Source organism: Lissotriton helveticus, chromosome 10 (assembly GCF_964261635.1).
Source record: "Lissotriton helveticus chromosome 10, aLisHel1.1, whole genome shotgun sequence".
In the NCBI taxonomy this organism is placed as follows: domain Eukaryota; kingdom Metazoa; phylum Chordata; class Amphibia; order Caudata; family Salamandridae; genus Lissotriton; species Lissotriton helveticus.
In genome coordinates this window covers 98,769,574-98,789,087 of record NC_136071.1, presented here as the reverse complement: position 1 = coordinate 98,789,087, position 19,514 = coordinate 98,769,574, and the positions used below count along the sequence as shown (strand labels likewise).

At 45.6% G+C, this 19,514-nt stretch overlaps 1 protein-coding gene across 1 annotated transcript; it reads left to right on the top strand.

The window, feature by feature from the left end:
• The first annotated feature begins 1,388 nt into the window (after nt 1-1,388).
• On the top strand, nt 1,389-19,078 carry LOC144785968 (NADPH oxidase organizer 1-like). Its single transcript, XM_078664861.1, has 8 exons — nt 1,389-1,538; nt 7,396-7,476; nt 7,577-7,652; nt 8,308-8,485; nt 10,980-11,176; nt 13,851-13,964; nt 14,684-14,801; nt 16,542-19,078. Exons 1-8 carry the CDS (start codon nt 1,461-1,463, stop codon nt 17,227-17,229), a joined length of 1,530 nt encoding a protein of 509 aa, XP_078520987.1. The 5' UTR covers nt 1,389-1,460; the 3' UTR covers nt 17,230-19,078.
• Nucleotides 19,079-19,514: the final 436 nt, after the last annotated feature.

Below are 19,514 nucleotides of genomic sequence, written 5' to 3'. Positions count from 1 at the left end.
CATCATAATAGTCCTACCATTTCCCCCATATTTTAGGGTGTTTATGGGAACAACTGCTTACATGTAAATACTCTGGGGCAGATTTACAAGCCCCTTGCGCCACTTTTGCATAATTTTTCGCATGTTAAAAATGACGAAAAAGGGACACAAGGGGCTTGTAAATGTGCCCCTCTCTTCTTGGAGAGAGGTTGTGACTTACAGCCACAGCTGATGACAATGGAAGTTGGACAGGGTTGGATTGGAATCAAAAATCGTCCGGGCACGCCCCCCCCCAAAAAAAAGTGGGTCTCATTTGCGTATTCCCTTTCCGCAAAAAAAACACTACTTCAGCAAAGTTTTATGAAAGAAAAGCGGGTGGGGGCAGGTTTTATCAACTTCTCTTAGATAAAAAAAATGCCCAGATTAGTTCACACAGCTGAGCCACACATGAATGCAAGTGATACCACTTCTGCTCAGGCCCCCTGCCCCCCCCCCCTCAATCAACATAGATTAATGGGCCGCCCAGCGAGAGAAGTGGAATGATACCTCGCCAATCTGCCTCTAGAAGGGCCACTCAGGCCCCCACTGGGCCGCTGGCAGCATCCTAACATCACACACAGCCCCCAGGCTGCCCAAAATAGCAGCTCACAGCTGGAACTCGGCTGTGGGCCCTTCGGGCATTTCCCGAGTGCCCACCTTACCATTACCAATCCCAGCGGCGGCTCAACATCGTGTGATTCTGGGCAAAACCGCTCAATCTCCACGTGGCAAAAAACTTCGCTCCAGTAACTCATGTAACTTGTAACTATGCTCTGAAATAATGTTCGTCCTCATGTAAAGCGCTCTGATACCTCCGGGTCTGGACTGCGCTATATAAAACTTTTCAAATTAATAAATATAAATTATTAAAAAAACTGAAAAAAGTGTGCCTTGTGTAATGTAACTGGGCAAGATTGTAGTAGCAGGCGCTATGTGAACACTACGTTCTTGCTACACATTGCTTCCACTGATCGCCCATAGTCCGTGCTCTTCCGGAGGGATCTCGCTGTGTGCGGTGCTTACACCGTATGTGCTTCACAGCGCCTCGAAAGCGGCGCGGAGCGCTATAATTAGACAAGCCTGTGATGGCCATGGTCAGAGTCCTCTGTGACAAGTCCCTGTCATCTCTTCCGGCCGGCACGCCCCTCCCCGTGCAGGCCTTCCCGGCATTGCTTCACCTTTGATTGACAGCTCCTCAGGCGGTGAGTCGCGTGCTCAGGGGCTGGATTTATTTGCATCGAGCGCCTGCAGCGTCCAGGAAGGAGCCGGTGAGAAGAAAAGAAACAAGCTGAGAAAGACAAACAGACCTTATCGGGATGCCGCTCCCCCTCAAGCCCCCTCCCCTCGCCCCTTCATAAGGAGGCCGGTGAGAGCGTGAAGGCGGCAGACACTGCTTGCAAGGGCTGAAGCCGAGCACAAGGACAGCCCCCCAAGGATACAGCATGGCTCGGCGAGGCAGCACCCAGCGGTACCCCTTGGAGGCCAAGGCTGTGGGTGTGGTGCAGCATCACCGGAAGAAGGTAGGTGCCTCCGGCCCACTCTCTCGTCTCCAGAGCATCTCCAATCTAGGGAAGGGGTTCATTCTATATGTTTGTGCTGTTTTGCAGCATTTATGTGTCACTCACTACCCGTATGAGGGATGCTAAACTTCTTGCCTACATGGGTAGCATGCTGCACCGTGTTGGGTGGGTGGTTGGAAGTATGTTGTCTTTGTTTTTGAGCCTGTGTGGGAGGTGTTTCCATGGCATGTATGAGGATCACCTTGATGGGGTTATCGTGTTACAGGCAGAGCCACTGGAATTATGCGGCAGGAGAGGGCCAAATTATGTGGCAGATTTGAGTAAATTATGTGGCAGGGAACTGCAAATTTTGCGGCAGAATGTGGCACATTTTGTACTAGTATCAGTACTTCTTTATTTCATCATTTTAAACTTGATTACACTCTCTGGCAGTGGTTGCACCTTATTAGTACCACTTTAACATCCAAATATAGCAATGCGCAACATAAAGGTGTATAGTCCAGATTTGCAAAGTGCCTCCCACTGCGCTGCAGCAAGAGTTATCACATGTGTAACTTTTGAAACGTTTGAGCTAGAAACTATTTTATTTTTGTTAAATTTGTAGATTATGCGACAGATGTTGGATTATGTGGCAAATGCGCCAAATCTATAATTATGTGAAAATTGCAGCCACACAAGCGCATCATTCCAGTGGCCCTGGGTATAGGACGCTGTGTTTACCAATGTGATGGATGAAGAAGTGTGAGGGACAAGCGCGCAGTTAATGGCTTCTGTGAGCTACCGGCTCTGCAGGGCCCTTTATGGTATTTCTTATTTTGAAAATCCACATTTTATCCGGTTACTGCAATGGGTTGTCCATTCTGAGATATTTTGTTTACGTTTGTGGTCCTGAGCAGTCATAGGCTAAAGGGTGAAGTAGTGGAGAGATCTGCTGGGGTGGACTTTGTCAATATCACCCCAAATCTTATTGTCATCGTGAGATGACACGACGTGGACGTAGTATGTTGCTAGTCGGGACCTGCAGCTCTGGACTATATTAGAAACCTCCGATGGCCAGTACGTGGCAGGTCTCTTTAGGTATTCTACGCCTGTTCAGTTGGTGATGGGTGGTTAACTGTTGTGGAATAGTTCACCACTGTGTGATGGACATGGCCCATAGCAGTTCTGCCTTATGTGAGCGTAAAAAAAAAATGTAAATCTGTATTTGTAAAGCGCAAACTACTCACCCTTACGGGTCTCAAGGCGCTGGGGGCAATCATGGAAACTAAGTGAGCTATTGCCCAGAGTCATATGGTGCTGAGCTGAGCTGCCGCCAGAGCCGGGGATCGAACCATGAACCCTATGCTCCGCAGTCAACTGCCCTGGCTGCTGCACCACAGAAAAAGGGAATTATTAAGCAGCCTGTATGAACTACAATCAACTGTCTGACTGCTGAGTGTTTGTTCTAGTGGGGTTTATGGATTGGATTGTAATTGCATTATATAGTACTTACTACCCCCTGATGAGGCACTATTGTGTTTCTCAGCTCTGGAATACTTTGCCTCCGGGCCTCCAGAGCGCTCCCTCGGAATCCAGTTTTAGAAAGCAGTTAAAAACCTGGCTTTTCACACAGGAAAGTTAGATATTCTTTTCCCAGGGTTCTTAGATCTGCTCTGCTCTCACAGCGCCGGGACACCTCCTAGTTGAGGTAGCTGTTCGCGCTATACAAAAGTCTGTATTATTATTATTACACTGGGAAGTACGCTGCTTCAGGTCCCCAAGTTTGTGGGGTGTTTTGTGTTTTTTCGGCTTTTGGTAGTTTTTGTTGGTTTTTCGGATTAGCCTTGTGCTCCACAGAACCCATTCCATGCTTTTACTCCTGCTTCTATGTGGTAGATTACATTAGGAGTAATCAGGTGTAATCCTTAGTGGGAGGGGGATCCGTGATTTCATCACTGGTTGGCAGTCTTCATAGACGAGCTACATGGGGTTCGGTACTATGAGGGGGCAGTTTTAAAGTAAATATGAGCAAGGCTTTGGGAAGCATCAGAGCGCCTCATTTTAATATCATGGATAATACTATGTACATATGAGATACACACAATCCCTGACTCACTTAGAATTCATATGTTAGCTGCAGAATGAGCGTTCAGCGTTTTTGTGTCACACATTCAAAGACTTTGTGTCAAGAACAACCGAAGGGGAGGAAATGCAGCAAAGGAGTTTGCATCGTTTCAAAAAGCCTTTGCTTGTTTTAGAGATGGGAATTCCTGGTTATGGAGATGGGGATTCCTTGGCTTTGCAGATGAGGATGTCAAGTGTCAAAGCGCTTCTCTGGTAGGTGGGGTTTCAAGGAGCGCTTAAGTAAGTAGTGCATTCCAAGGGGCTTTGGCGAGGAGATCTATCTTAGCTGCCAGCCCTGAGTGACTAGTGGGGCTTATTTTCTCAAATCGCTTGGTCTGTGAGGACTAGTTTATTTTTCTCCCAACTGTGTAGGAGCTCTTGAAGGTGGTGGGTTTCTGCAAAATATATGTGGAGGTATTTAGTTGTAACCCCTTGTATGTTAAAAGGGCACTTTAATACACTCATCTTTCCTCAATTGGGAGTCATTTTAATGAGGAGAGGACTGGCGTGATGGGGTCATGTTTGATACACGCCTGACTGCAGCATAGAGTGTGGGCTTTAAAGGAGGAAAGGTCCAAAGCAGATGTGGTTGAGGGTGATGTGCACTAGCGATGTGGTCTAGTGGTTGGAATATGGCCTAGTGGAGTAGATGTGACGTGGTATAGGCGATGGGGTCTAGTAGAAGAAATACGGTAGTTGTGGTTATGAAGGAAATTGAAAAACACTCCACTTCACAAGTTGAAGTTAGTGCAACAATCCATGACTCACCCAACATCAAGCCACACCATCACTTGCACACCAGGTGCATTGCTTGTGACCTCACTATCGAAGTGTCAGATGCAATTACTAAAGATATAAACACTGCTACACGTGAGCGTTAAGACTTCCAGTGAGGAAGCAATTAATACAGTGCTATTTAATTTTTAATTACATTTTAATGTTTGTCGATTTTTGCGCTCAGTGGACTGCATGCACGTGCTGTGCACCCACCTGGTCCAGTGCCAAATGTACACAGATGGTACCCAAATTCTCATGAGGTGGAGCAAACCAAATATCACACATAGACCCATGAATGAAAGAAAACACCCCCTGCGTGGACAGAACCAAACATGAAATCCTATCCATGAGTCTGGCAGATCCCAGGCCCTGACCTTGAATGACCTACAGGTCTTGCAGAACTCCCTGCAGCCTCCCTGGAATATGAAAAACAATGCTGACCTCTTTTGTTCACCTGTAAATGTAGCAGTCAAGGGCGTCAACCTCGGGCCAGAATCCTCCCTCTCTTTCAAACCTCAGAACAGGAGAGCATGTGAAGCCAGCACCTGAAATCCCCCATTAGTCCGAGTCTCGGTGGCGGCAAGAATGAAATCCGATGGTGTGTGAATTATTCACAAGCCTTGCGAGGCATAGAACAAGGGAAATTTAAAAAAATGCCCCTCGCTATAGCCCAGCTAGAAATAATGTATTTGCACCCCCAACCTGATTGACCGTTTTAGTATTTACTAATTCTCGTTTGCAGTACCCTTAAGTGACCTTAAGGGAGCACAGCAGCCCTTTAGAAAGCTCAGTGAATAAACAGAAGGAATATTGTGGAATAGGTTTGGCTGTGGGTGGAGTCAGTCGCAGGTTGAACTCTTACCCATGAAAGGACGTATGGGCTGCTGTGACGTCAGTGACGTGTCAAAATGATGCCGCTGAAAGGTCGGTGAGGCATTCACATGTCAGGTTAGTGTCTCTGGAAGGAAGATAGAGCTGGGGAGGAGTCAGTCACTCGCCTGACTAATGCCTCTGAAAGGCCTCTAGAACCGGGACAGTCACTTACCGATCAGGTTGGTGAATCCGACAGCCATGACGGAAGGGTGGAATTAGTCACGTTTCAAACTGACAGGCATTGGGGACGGCGATGGAAGCACTTACAGACCAGGTCGGTGGCTTTAGGGCTGGAATAGAGACAAACGCAAGTCTGATTCATTTAATAGGCCTCAGGACTGGGGACTGGGTAGAACCGAGGTCGATTCAATGCAGTGAACCCGTCAAATGCCAGCTTCGCATTACTCGAGTTTCATGGCGTTGTGAGAGCAGGACACTGTGCACGCTTTTTACCCTGGACCCTTGTTAGAGCAGTTTTACTGTTCCTGCAACACGTTTTGTGCTGAAACCAGTTTCCTGCAGGTACCTTGCATGACTCTCGAGCAGAAGGTATTCATTCCATCGCATTTCATTCTCACACTCCATATCATGGGTCACTTTGCGTGTAATTTGTGCACATTTTTGCAGAAAAAACTCACTTGCACCCCTTGGAGAGACCAAATACAGCTCCAGATGGCCTTCAAGAGCAACATTTTAATGGGAACTACAGGTGCCAGGGAAGGATCTAGAAGGCACAGCTGGTCACCCTGGGGCTCCAAGCTTCACAGGCTCATCCTGTGAATCAAGGGTCATGGGTGAACCTTTCAGATCATGGGGTCAGTGGGGCCACAAGTAGTTGCCAGGGACTTGTTAGGGTTGAAAGGGTGTAGGAATGATGGAGCAATGTGGCCATCGAGGGCAGGTGGTGTGAAGGTCAACATTAGGGACACCCCAAAGTGGCTGATTGTGGTACTCATGTGCGCTCTTGGGTGACCATACACACATAGGGTGAGGCCGCTGACAGTTAGTGTCTACCGGGGCAGGCATCCTGGAACCAAAAGACAACCTCTGCGATGGTGTATGTGTGCGTGCAAAAGAAACAATTGATGGACGCAATGCTGGACAATGCAAACATTCAGCCCCAGTCACAAGGATCTGGGTTTAATCCATCATTCTTTTGCTCACCACACCACCCCAGTTTGGACCCAGCCATATGCAAATCAGTCTTGACCCTGTTCCTTGTGGGAACAGTCCAGCGCGAACTGCCAAGCCAGGTCCTCCCTGGAGTATGTGTAGGCAGAATCCTTGAGTCCAGGATGCAGAAAAGGGAGGTGATGTGGGTGAGAGATGTGCATATTTGAACTTGCTTGAATGTTAAACACTTAGTTATGCTAAAAGTAAACAGTATTATATGTACTTTTATTATTTGATCATTAGAATGACATAAGTTGGTGCACTTAGTCACTAACTTGGCATTTTACCTCCTTTACATTTTTTCACATCTTTATTTTGGGCAAAAAACACAAGTTTTTGTCCAGTACCTCGGAATGCGTGTGGGCCAAAAAGTGGTGGATGTCCTGTCCTCCGTATTCAGGGCGCTATCAACACCAAAGCACTCTTAACACAGCAGCTGGGACATTCGATGGGGCCCCCATACCTGCCCGACTTTAAATAAGTTAAACAGTGCCTACAAGGGATTCTGTTCACCATCTTAGTTACGTAGTTGTGACACCTTGAGCATTATGTTTGGTTGATCCTGAATGTAATTCCCTTCTCTTTAGTTGTGTATATATTAAATATATGTTTTTTTTTTTAAGAAAAGATTGCCCAGTGTTATATAATTTATATTTGTGAGAAAACTGTTCACTTAAACGCAAATAATTTCTTTTTTCACCACTAATCCGGATTGAACAAAAAGTGATTGCTTTACAAACAACTACTTAACTAAGATTGTGAACAAAATCCCCAGTAGGCACTCCTTAACTTATCTCTAGCTTTATTGTCCAAGCTTCCAAGGGTATATTGGGTTTGCCCATTCTTTTTGATACAACTTTAAATAAAGGCTCTTATTTACAAACCCACATTTTATGTGTCCCTAATAGTTCTTTCCTTTCTTCCTCTGCAGACCTACATGTTCTTGGTGCTCTGGTCTGATCGCAACAACATCCTCATCTACAGGACCTATGAGGAGTTCAGGAAATTCCACGTGAGTACACAAACGCCAACCCGGAAGTAGTGCTTTGTTTTTGGCGGGAATAACGGGAAAAGGACTCGCGTACTCAGACATGCTCTCTTTTATCTTCCAGGTGAGTCTGAAGAAGAAGTTTCCCATTGAAGCGGGACATATGAAGAAGTCTGAGCGCAGCATCCCTAAGTTCAAAGGTAACACGAATACATGTGGGCGACCAAAATCAGTGGAACTAAGTGAGAGCACCTCGTGCTGGGTCTAGTGCAGTGATTAATTTGAGCCAGTGGTTTCCGATGCTCAGCACCAGCACTTATTCATCAACACCGGTGCTTGAGCACCAGTTGAGGATGCATTCGTTTTTGGGAGGCACATGGAGATTAAGTGATTTGCTCATGATCGCAGGATGTTGAGCCGATGCCAAGACTCAAACCTGGTTCCCCAGCTCCAACGTCAGTAGCTGTGGCCATTAAGCCACATCCTGTGAAATCCTCTCCTCACTTGTAGTGTTTCATTGTTAGTAGTTGGTTCTGTGTTAGGCGGCGCTAACAGGCGTAATGGACTGGTCAAGCTACCTCCTGACGAAAGCACCGGCACTTATTTTTTTACAAATTAACCACTGGTTAGTGATCCTTTTTGGACAGGGTAGATCCCATTCCATGGCAACGACTTGGATCAGATGTTCAGCTTGCCAGCCTTTTCAAGGAAAGCATCTACAGATTGTTTGCCATTAATGCTGCTGCATGCATCTTACGTCAGAAAGAGTACGTCCTCCTTAAACAGAGCTGGGGTGCACTTTAAATTTAAGTTGAGTTTTCCTGACCCCTTGTATATTTCCCATTCACCTCACAGATGCTCCAACCTTCACATTCAGGAAGGAGTCCAGAAGGTTCTTGGCGCGCCTCAAGCTGCTGGAGAGTTACGTCCAGGAGCTGCTGAAAACAGACGCCAAGATCTCGCAGGGCCAGGATGTCACTGGTTTCTTCACACCGCAGACCAGGGATTTTGATCCTGCCTTCACCGAAAACAGGTCTGGTGCCCACAGATACTTTCCTTTCAATCAAAATGTTACGTTGTGTATGTTTATTGTGTGCTGAATGTATTAGCGTGAGATCCAAACCCAGCCTTGCATGCACGACTGGCGCCTTCCCTTGAGCAAGGAACTGGAGCAGCTTCCTGCATGCAAGGCTGGGGCAACGTAGAACAATAAAGCATCTTCCACAAAACATGATGGGAGGATGCTTGCTATAGGTCTAATCACTGGCAATCGCTCGGGGTAGCATTCCATTCCATCGTTCGTTTGCCCACAATGCCACATCAGATTAGACTCAGCCATATACAAATCCGTCTTGACCCTGCTCCAATAGGAACAGTCCAACCCGAACTGCCCGGCCAGGTCCTCTCCAAACTGGAAAACAAGCAACCTAGGACCGGTTTTTCCCTGATTGGGGCTCTTCAGTCAGGTGTATCTTGGTTCCAGTGGTACAGTGAGCACAAAACGCATGTCTGGGCATACCGTTAACCATTTTCACTCTGAGGGAAGAGTGGAAGATGGAGGAATAATGGTGCTAAAGCCTCATCCTTCAGCAGTTGGACTATCCTTGTAGATGCTGGCGTAGAGCCACCACCTACCCCACACCACGACATCCCTCCTTGAGCTGGGGCAGGGAATTTGTGAAGCATTTGGACTGGGAGGCATAGGGTAGAGGACCCAACAAGCAGTGACCCAAAACACTTGACAACATCTGTAGGAGTGTAGGGAAGTCATGCGTCTGTGTAGATGACACTAAATACAACAATATTGCTTGTCCTCTAAGGATTTCCCTGCCAAGCCTCATGGGAAACATAGATCAACTCCTTCCCTTTAGAGAATATTTAAAGATTTACTTGTAATAAGTTGGATAACAATTTTGTTAATGGTATCGTGTAGTTGTCTGTTTAGGTTTTGGTACCATACACAAGTCTTTATGATTTTTTGATATATCGTATGGATTGAAAAGGAAGAGAGAGTTAGGGTAACGTAGACAGGTGTCAGAGATGCAGCAAATCTAGCTTCCTGGATCAGGTTGCTTTTGCTCCTGTTCACTGTCTTTGTGTATTCTGGGTCTCAATTCGGAGCTCACGCCTATACCATATTTAAATAATAAATATTTATGGAGCCGATAGACCCAGGTGTAGTAAACAGGTGAAGAGCATTGAAAGGAAACACATTTGTGATGTATTATTTAAAAGACCAACTAACATCCTAGTATGTCCAAGAACCTGGGCAGTGTTGGGGGGTGTCTAGAGGAGAGTTTGACCCTTAGATCACTGCAGCGTGTACCACTTCACAAGCCAACATTGGGGCGTCACCCAGACTAGTGTGTCCAAATCTGGAAGCCATGTTTACAGAGGGACAATGGTGCACAAAGGTATTTAAATCTGTCCAGTAGGGTGGATGGGAAGGATACTTCAATACTCCCAGATGTATGGATGTAACAAAGAATGCTAGCTAATGCCAACCACAGTGCGGAACAAATGCCAACCACAGTGTGGAACAAGTGTTCATGAAACAAGGCCAGGTGGGTTATCACTCAGCTATGATTCAGGAATCACACAGGGAAGTACACCTTGGCCCTAGTGGTATGCGAGGAGTCCGGCACAACTCGTAACAGAGAATATGAAAGCCCGAGGCAGATAGAGTGCTTTAGATACTGCTTCGGGAAACCTGGTGATGATGCTTAGTGCACAGGTTAGATCAGCAGGTGCAGCCTTGAGTCATCCTGCAGGGTCTATCTAGCTAGCTTTGGAGAAGCTTCAAGTGTGAGATCTAAGATCAGGCACCAGAGTGATACTTTACCCGGTCACGTATTGTGATTTTGGCCCAGGCCTCAGGTTTGATTTCTGTGGTATCTCGCATCTGAGATTTTAATGCACTTTATATTCAATCTTCAGTCTGGCTTAGATCTCATCGCTAGTTTTCAATATACCATTAAAGTTAGAAAAGAATGCTCCAGTCATAATTGAGACAGCAGGAGTTTGGTACCCACAATGCATTGCCATGGGACTCTAACTAAGCAGTGCCCTAAAATCTCACTATAGATCCATGGGTTGCTTGACGGGAAAGAGTGATTGAGGGCGTGGGTGGGTTTGTGGATTAAAGATCAGACTTGGCCCTGACAATAGTAGTACTGGGGTTCAATGAAATGTTTGTTTTGAGAAGGACTTCGCAGAGGCTTTGTTCTCTGTTTTGGTCTCCTTGGATGCATCAAGTTGGTGATCTTGTGACTATGAGTCCACGAAAATATGATTTCAGGAGTATGTTGTTTATTAGTTATCATCCCAGTTAATAACGACATTGATAACACACCTTCCCCGCTTTACTTCCAGCAGCTGGTCCTACTGCCAAGGCCTTGTCTCCCAACACAACAGCACACTCTGAACATTCCACTCACCACAATCCCACTACACACTAAGCTTAGGACACCAAACTCTTGCTGTGGCATTATGCTTTGTACTAAATGGCGTCCATGTCTATTCTCCAGCATCGTCATCATGCCCTCAGAAGCACGAGATGGGAGCCGGGAGATGTCGAGGCAACAGGCCAGTGACGCAGTCATTCAACCAATAAGAGCCGAGCAGTACTGTTGCTTGGAGACGTACGAGGCCGCAGATACCAAGAACCGCCCCTTCAAGGTCCGCCGTGGAGAGCTCGTGGACGTGTTACTGAAAGACACCACAGGTATTCACTTACTCACAACTGTGTCCACACACTAGCAGGTGCCATAGAAAGGCAGTGAAACATGTTACATTTGAGTTTACCCATAATAAGTATTTGCACGCTTTAGAAAACTGAAAGCAAACAAATCATACATGTGTTAATGTCCAATATTCACCCCTAGAGGTACCCAAACCCACTTTAATGTCACACTGGTAACCATAGAGGTACCCAAACTTCCATTAATGTCACACATACACACAGGTACCCATAGAGGTACACAAACACCGGATGTATGACATCACAACGCATACTTTCACAACGCATGCCATTACGACGCAACTTTTACAACGCATACCATTACAACGCATAGTGCTTTGGGGCGCTGGATAGTGAATAGTTCACTTTACTATTCCAACTCCAGTCCCCGTGGATAGTAGGGAAGGTGGTGGATAGTAAATTAAACCTATTCCCTATCCTAGAGCGCCCCCCAGCGCAATGCGTTGTAATGGTATGCGTTGTAAAAGTTGCGTCGTAATGGCACTGCGTAGTAAAAGTTGCGTTGTAAAGGTTGTCTCCCCAAACACCCATTCATGTCACACCTATACACAGGTACCCAGGCATAGAGGTACACAAACATCCATTCATGTCACACATACACACAGGTAACCATAGAGGCACACAAACACCCATTCATGGCACACATACACACAGATACCCACAGAGGTACAGAAACACCCATTCAGGTCACACTTGCACACAGGTACCCATAGAGGGACACAAACACCCATTCATGTTACACATACACACAGGTAACCATAAAGGCACACAAACACCCATTCATGGCACACATACACACAGATACCCACAGAGGTACAGAAACACCCATTCAGGTCACACTTGCACTCAGGTACCCATAGAGGTACACAAACACCCATTCATGTCAGATGTATGCACACTGGAGTACCAAGGCTCCCATTAGGTGCCCAGATACCCATTAATGTTGAGTGAACCCATACGCGTGTTAATGCCCTAAATACAACCAGGCACCCATAGAGGTGCCCAGAAAACCTATTAATGTTTGGTGTTGTTGTCCAACTGATAATGTCCGACACGCTTCCAGCAATCGACAAAGGTACATAAAGATGTACCTTTTGGGTGTCTGAGACCTCTGTACTCTTTACACCACTGCCCACACAGTCCAACAACTAGGGCTAGTATTACTTACAGGAATTCCAGACACTCAGCTAGGGCATAAGCAATAGGATGGCACCACACTGCTTCTAGAAGCACCAAGTGGTGTCCCCTTGAGAGTGCAGGGGCCATCTCTAAAAAGGTGCTCTGCCTAGGGCGGTAAATGAAAACTCTTGTGCTGGCACTGCCCTCAGTGGTGGTAGGACTGCTTTATAGGTTTCCATGCGACCACCAAGGGCAGAGGTGCCCTCTGCAAACAATGGTCAGCTCTCCCGATCCCTGCGCAGACATTGTGGCACGCTTCCCTTCACCCTTCAGCTGATTTAGCTCATGAATCATGTCACTGGCCATGGCCACCCCTTTCCATTTGGCTGCCATGCCTTTGCCCAACTGCACACCACAGAGGGCTCACAGGATAGCATGCTGAGGCCGTTTACATGACCTGTGTCCTGTGATGATTAGCTGCACACTATTGTTACTTGGGTTGCCAGAAGCTTGCTACTGAATGCCAGATCTCTGCCTCTACAGCTGTGTGTATGGGGTGCTTTAAATGCTACTTCACAGGCTGTCCGTGTGTGTGTTAGAAACTTCACTAGACTTGTGGTCCACCTGACCTGTGATGGAAGCTTGCGCTGTTGTTTCTCACGATTGACTTGCGCATGATGGAAGCTTGCACTGCTTCTGCCCAGCAGGCGAGTAGAGACACCACTCCTACTGACAAGCATCTTTCTAGATCAGGCCCTTGCTTCAAATGTGATCAAAGGATCCACCGGCGCAGGTTGAATCTGAAGGGTAGATCTCCCAGCCAGCTCCTCGCCCATCTGATGCCACTAGAACACAGCCTTCTGTTCAAACCTAATCCCACCCTGGCCCTTTCTCAAACAGGCCAAATCAATACACAGACCACCTTCCCCAAAGAAACAGGGTGCAGCTTTATCTGTTCAAGAAGTTATTCATGCAAGGCAGAGGACTTGGAAGGAGTTTCTGAACAGCAGATGTTCCTATTCACCGACCATCCCCTCGCACCCTTCTGGATACACCTTCCTCCACAAGTTTTAAGGTGCCCTCTGCATCCCATTTGAAAGGATGAGAAACTTTGAATTATTTGGGTTGAAGGGGGGGCACCTGATCTCTGTGAAGAAGACGCGTGCCCATATGCTGCGTCTGCTGCATCTGTCAGCAGCTGGCTCTGCTGTCCCCATAATGTGCTTTGGCTTGTTCCTGCCCACCCTGTAAAGGTTACTTGTATTGATGCTGGTCATGATATGTGTGTGCTCGTGACCCATGACTTAGCTGTTCTGTGTTTTAGGGTCCCTCACAAATAATATATGCACACAGTCCCTGTAAGAAAGGACTTCCTGTGCTTCAGATCTTCTTGATTTCCTTGCATGAACACATACAAGCCAGATATGGCTTCTACATTATTGGAACCAGACAGCACGCTATGGTTAGGGGTCCTTTTTGATTGTCGCTCATGCCCGTCCTTCTGTGCTCTTTCCTGCAGGCTGGTGGTTGGTGGAGAATGAGGAGAAACACCTGGCGTGGTTTCCTGCTCCCTATCTGTCCAAACTTTCAACCAGCAAAGAAGCTTCTCCGAGGCGCCCGTCTTCAGACACTGGTAAGTCTGCAAGTTCTTTTTCTAAACCAGTATAATCACCAACTTTGGCACCGACCAATCACATGACACTCTCTCCTGCGTTAGGGTCCTCAGCCCTGAATCTGAACTGTGTAATCTTAAGCACCCTCAAACACCAGAGACGAATAGTCAATGCATGCAACTGGCTTTATGACACCAACACAACAACATGGTCCACTGGGTGTTGTTGGACCATTTGGTCATGCATCATATTTTTAACCATGTTTTGATAGTCGTCTTTCATAGCAAGGTGCTTCAGGGCGCTCTTAGTGATCGACAGAATCGGGGGAGGCCACCTTGACACTCAGGACTGCTTTGGGCGTCTAACTAATGGTATGGGCCACACCAGAGGCGCCCTTATTTAAATTTAATTCCAAGCAATCTGATTTTCATGAGTGTAGAATCCAAACGCAGGTGGTCCTGCTTTAAGGGGTCTTCCTGATTCAGTTTCACAGCTCCTGGCCTGACTGTATTGGAGTTGGCACTCACTGCCTGCAGGAAGCCCCTTACTTTATTGTATGGCTGGTTAAGACCATAGGTCATTTTTTTTGTTTTTAAAGATATCATGGCATATTTACAATCCCCTTGTGCCACTTTTGCGTCATTTTTAACATGCAAACTGTGTTTAAAAGCAGCTGAACAAGATACCCAAGAATGGGTGGAGTTGCGTTCTGAAATAATGCTTTTCTCATTCTGTTTAGGAGAGCTTTACTACGCAATAAAATCTCATGAGGCCAAGGACACTGACGAATTGTCCATGAACATTGGTGTGGTGGTTGAAGTTCTTGAAAAATCTGACAATGGCTGGTGGCTGGTCTGGTGAGTTTCTTTTGTGTTTGGCTTTACGTGTTGGTGTCACCTTCATTTTCCTTTTCGTACACAGGCTTAGGGTTATCAGATGTCTCCAGATCACAGGACGCCATTTTTTCTAGTCCAGGAATTTCCCCTTACAAATCATTGTTTTCAACTGTGCTACATTGTATGGAGCAAAGGAAGTGAAAAAAGACTACAGTTCCCAGAATGCACTGATTTGGTAAATGAAAGTCTGTGTTTCGACCCCAGATGTCACAGTGACACCTTGTGGATGGTTACTGTTTTGTCTCTAACAATTTGCTTTCATTTCTGTTATCACAGGGTCCAATGTGTGGACACAGGACCTGTAAATAACTCTAAAGTAGCCCTTTAAAACGTGGAGATTTCAAACCATGAATAGTTTTCAGGCTTTTTGGTGTGATGCACAACCTGACTTGTAAATACCTTACCCAACAGCTTGAAGCGGGGGAGCCTGGACTAGACTATAGCCTTATTCTGGCCACTGGGTGATTTGGACTAATGTGGTTAGGTTGAATAGTGTTATTTTTCCCCCCTTCCAAAATGCACACTAATAAAGCATTTAAAAAAATGAAATCCATACAGAACCCTGTGGCCCACCCTGAGTCATAGGGGGCTCAGAGTTTCAGCAAGAGGGGATGGGCCCGTTGCCAGAGACGCCAAAAAAGTCAGAAGCTGACTAGACAGTACTAGGTTTGCAATCAGCCCCCCTGCTTGCTTTTACTTACTATCTTCCTAAAATAGGGGTCTTAAAGATGTCCATCTTTAAGCTGCATGTCTATTATGCGCATGATGGTAGGAAGCATTGGTTTCTTGCGCCCCTGTACTTTGCACCAGATGTGTGAAATGAGCCAGCGATAGCTAGCTTTGGTCAGTCGCAGTGCACATTTACATTTGATAATCACTATGCCATGCCTAGATGATTTTTGGAAATAAAGTCCTGATTGAGTTAGATCAATATCAATATAGCTGTGCCTGTGTTTATTTCCTTGGTCGTGTGTCATGTTTTTTAAACTATGTTTTGATAGTGTTGGCAAAGTGTTATTCCACAACAAAGTGATCTGAGAGACATTTTATGAGATCAACAGGTTCAGGGAAGATACTTTGACTTTCAGGACTGCTGTGGCGTCTGACTGGTGGTCTGGGCCACACCTGAGACATATTTAAAATAATATAATGAAAAGGAGTGAGAAAGGTGTGCATGATTTGCATGAGTGTATAATCCAAGTGTAAATTGGCCCTGCTTTTAAGGGTATTCCTTAATCAGTTTCTCAGCACTTGGCCTGTCTGCTTTGGAGTGGACACTCACTGCCTGCTGGAAGCTCCTCACTTTATTATTGTGTGGGTGCATGGCTCTACCGTAATTCATATTTCTAGCTCTAGCCCCTTATGAATGCTCTGAGATGTCAGTCTTATATGTCACGAAGCAAATTGTGGTTGTCAATATTAATTTATTAGTTTAGGTTGTGTTTACTCCATAGCTTCCACATCTTATTTTCTTCTTTTTTTGTAGAGCTGAAACAATTTTCTTTAAAAAAAAAATCCTTTACAGCTACTACCTTATTGTGGTATTACCAAAATCTTACAGATGCAGACTTTATAAATTGAGTATAAGATTTAGCTTAGTTGGTCCATCCTAACCCAGACCCTGCATCTACAATACCAATGCATCAATGTCTGATTTCTTTAGATGGATTGTTTGCAATTATGCTCTACCTCTCTTTCTAGGTACAATGAACAGGTTGGGTACGTCCCATCAATGTTCCTGCGGCCATACAGAAATCCGCATCAAAAGTTCCAGGCTATTACAAAGAATGCTTTGTATGCATCCACGCCAAACATTCAAGAAGCTGCCAGCCCAACTCCGCCTCGTCGGGCATCCTTTGAGGAGGTGCCGTCACAGAATAACAACTACGAAGATGGGACCGGCGGAATGGGGCGATCTCTGCAGAGAAGGAGATCGAGATCGCTCAGCATCCTTCCCACCACATCTTCGAAGAAGGTCAGGTCCTCACTACCTCTAGAGCTGGAAGTCTTTCCAGAGCAGGCAGCAAGTGGCGTGAATTGGAGGCCCACCCCATCACCAAGGAACGTCAACCTTTCACCAGCGAACACAGAGCTTCTCTACATAAACAGTGATGCAGTAGCGGGCCATGGACAAGTGCTCAGAAAACCAATGCCAAGAAGTCATCTTAGCAGGGATGCTGGGCTTGGGGAGAGCTTCTCGACAAGTGGTTCAGACGAATCGCTGTCTTCTTCTAGCTCAGACTCCAGATCTAAAGTTCCTAAGATCCCACAGAAGCCAGGAGCTCATGAGATCATGCAGAGGTGCACCACCTTCACCAAGAAAGCCTTACAGAGGTCTGCAGCCACCCGTGACTCTATGACCATATCTGTGACACCTGAGAGCGTCTAAAGCGAGCATTTTCAGGAAGGTAGATTACTTGCTTAATCGCAGGAATATGGTTACTGAAATAAGAAGTTACATCGTAACACATAACTTGATCTCAGTGGTCTAAAGTCCTCTCTTGCTGTTATGGCGGAAGGAGAGAGTAGTCTCTCGCAGCGGTCACATGTTTTGCAGATGCATCTCAAGAACAAGCATTTGTTACGTATAGAGGCACCGAGCAATGCGAGAGTTATGTATGCTTTAATGCAAATAACCGGCCAGTAGGCTAAACTGTAGTAGAATTTTCTCTACTTGATATGTTTGTATGCAGCAGACAGCGAATTGAATTGTGTCTATGTGTTCAAAGCAAGGACACCATTGACTATAACAATAGTCATGAGTTTATATTTGATGTTTGGAAAGTCAAGTTCATAACTGTAGGCAAGACATTTTTTGATCGATTTCTAGTGTAAGAGGTCTCTGTCATTTCTCATGTTGGCAGTACCGAACCAGAGTCTGTGGCCACAAACTGAACGTACGCAGAGCTGTGATGCAGATGAGGGACCACAGGAGAATCTATTTTAAGATAATCAATACAACAGTTGTCCAAATGAATGATGTAATTTACTGGGATAATAGTTCCAGATCTCTGCATTCAACAGTAAGTCACGTGAACTGGCTTGAGGTACTTTGTTACAGTGGTCAGCTGACGATATCTGAGCTTGAGTGCAAAGTGGCGGCTAAACCTGTAGAACTCTGCAGCAATTCCTGCATTTGCCTGGGATTCGTCTCACCCTTAAAGAATTCAGTGATTTGACGTTTGTGTTGGATGCAGAGATCCCCGGGTGCAAACACTCAACAAGGGCATTGGTGATCGACTGTCCTGAGCACTGCAGATAAGTCCAGTAGAGCAGGTACAGAATAGTGGTTCTCGACTGCGAAGCCCAGTATTTGTTAGTTACCTGCTCCTTACTAACCATACTAACATCAAATGCTGATTGGGTTGACTCTGGTCCCTGGTCCCTCAAGTCAACACTCCATGTAGTTGCTCGCACTCCATAAAATGCAGCTACCGGCTTAGTCACAATACAACCCTGATGTTAACAGCATTAAAAGGGTGCTTCACAGAATGCAGTCCCCCCAGTTCTTGGGTGTAGGAAGGCATGCTAAGTGGTTGAAAGTGACCATCACATCCTGGAGTGCTTCCCTTCACCCATAGTTTCCAGCTGTACGTATGGGGGGCATACAAGGCAGAATCCGGTAAGCTTCGTACAAAACAATAGGCTTCCTATTGTTTCAATCTCCCCAGGGGTTTTGGAAGCAATTGCTCTTTGTAGAAATAGCAAATTCAATCCCGGTGGCAAAAAATCCAAGAACTTCTCATCCTGTCTGGAAAAGACCACATGCTGGAAGGCGCTAACTTTGCATCCTAAAGATCCTGGACTGTTTGCAAGCTGGGTCCATGTATGAAAATCTTTCTTGATTGTTGGACCCTCAGCCAATCTCACCCAAACTTGTGTTATGAAGGTTCAGTGAAACGAACTGTGTGTTTTTAGGGATAAAGCACCCACATGCATGTTGCTGCGTCTCTTCCACAATGTGCCTCCAGTTATTACATTTCATCTCTTCTTCCTAGTGTTGGAGCATTGTGATGTTTTAATAGCATGGCTCTTGAATATGGAAATTGCATCCTTCCTAGAAATGTAAAAAAATACATATATCATTTTGTAACAATGTGTACTGCTTAATATGTCATGTATTTATATATTTAAAATAAGTTATACGATACATGTAACATGCAATTGGTAGGTATTTGTGTACCTGTGTTTTATTGTTCACTATTTATTTTAAATAAAACGTTCATTTTCTGATGAAAGTGGCATTTTCCTACTAATTTGTATTCCATAAGAAAGTTGAATAACATGAATGATACAGCTTTGATGCATCGGATATCTTTTTAATGTAACCTGTATATATTTGTTTGTGTGTGTGTATAAATAAATATATATAAAAGCAGCTTCCAATTACTTATTCTGGAATACAGCAAAGCCAGCAACATACAGACAACTCTTATTTTCAGAAGCCCAAGGCGTTTTAGGCTTCTCCAGTCCTTGTTCACAGGGCAAATGCATGACAGTTCAGCAGACTGATTGCAGCCACCTGTTCACCAAGTTCTACCCTGAAGTGGGCCTCTTAAAGTGAGTATCACAACAAATGCATGTCGGTATAAGTAGTCCTGCACATTCCATTTTATCCCAAGTGGGTTTGCTGATGCCAAACATGAAATTAAAACACAGTTGATGACCCTCCAG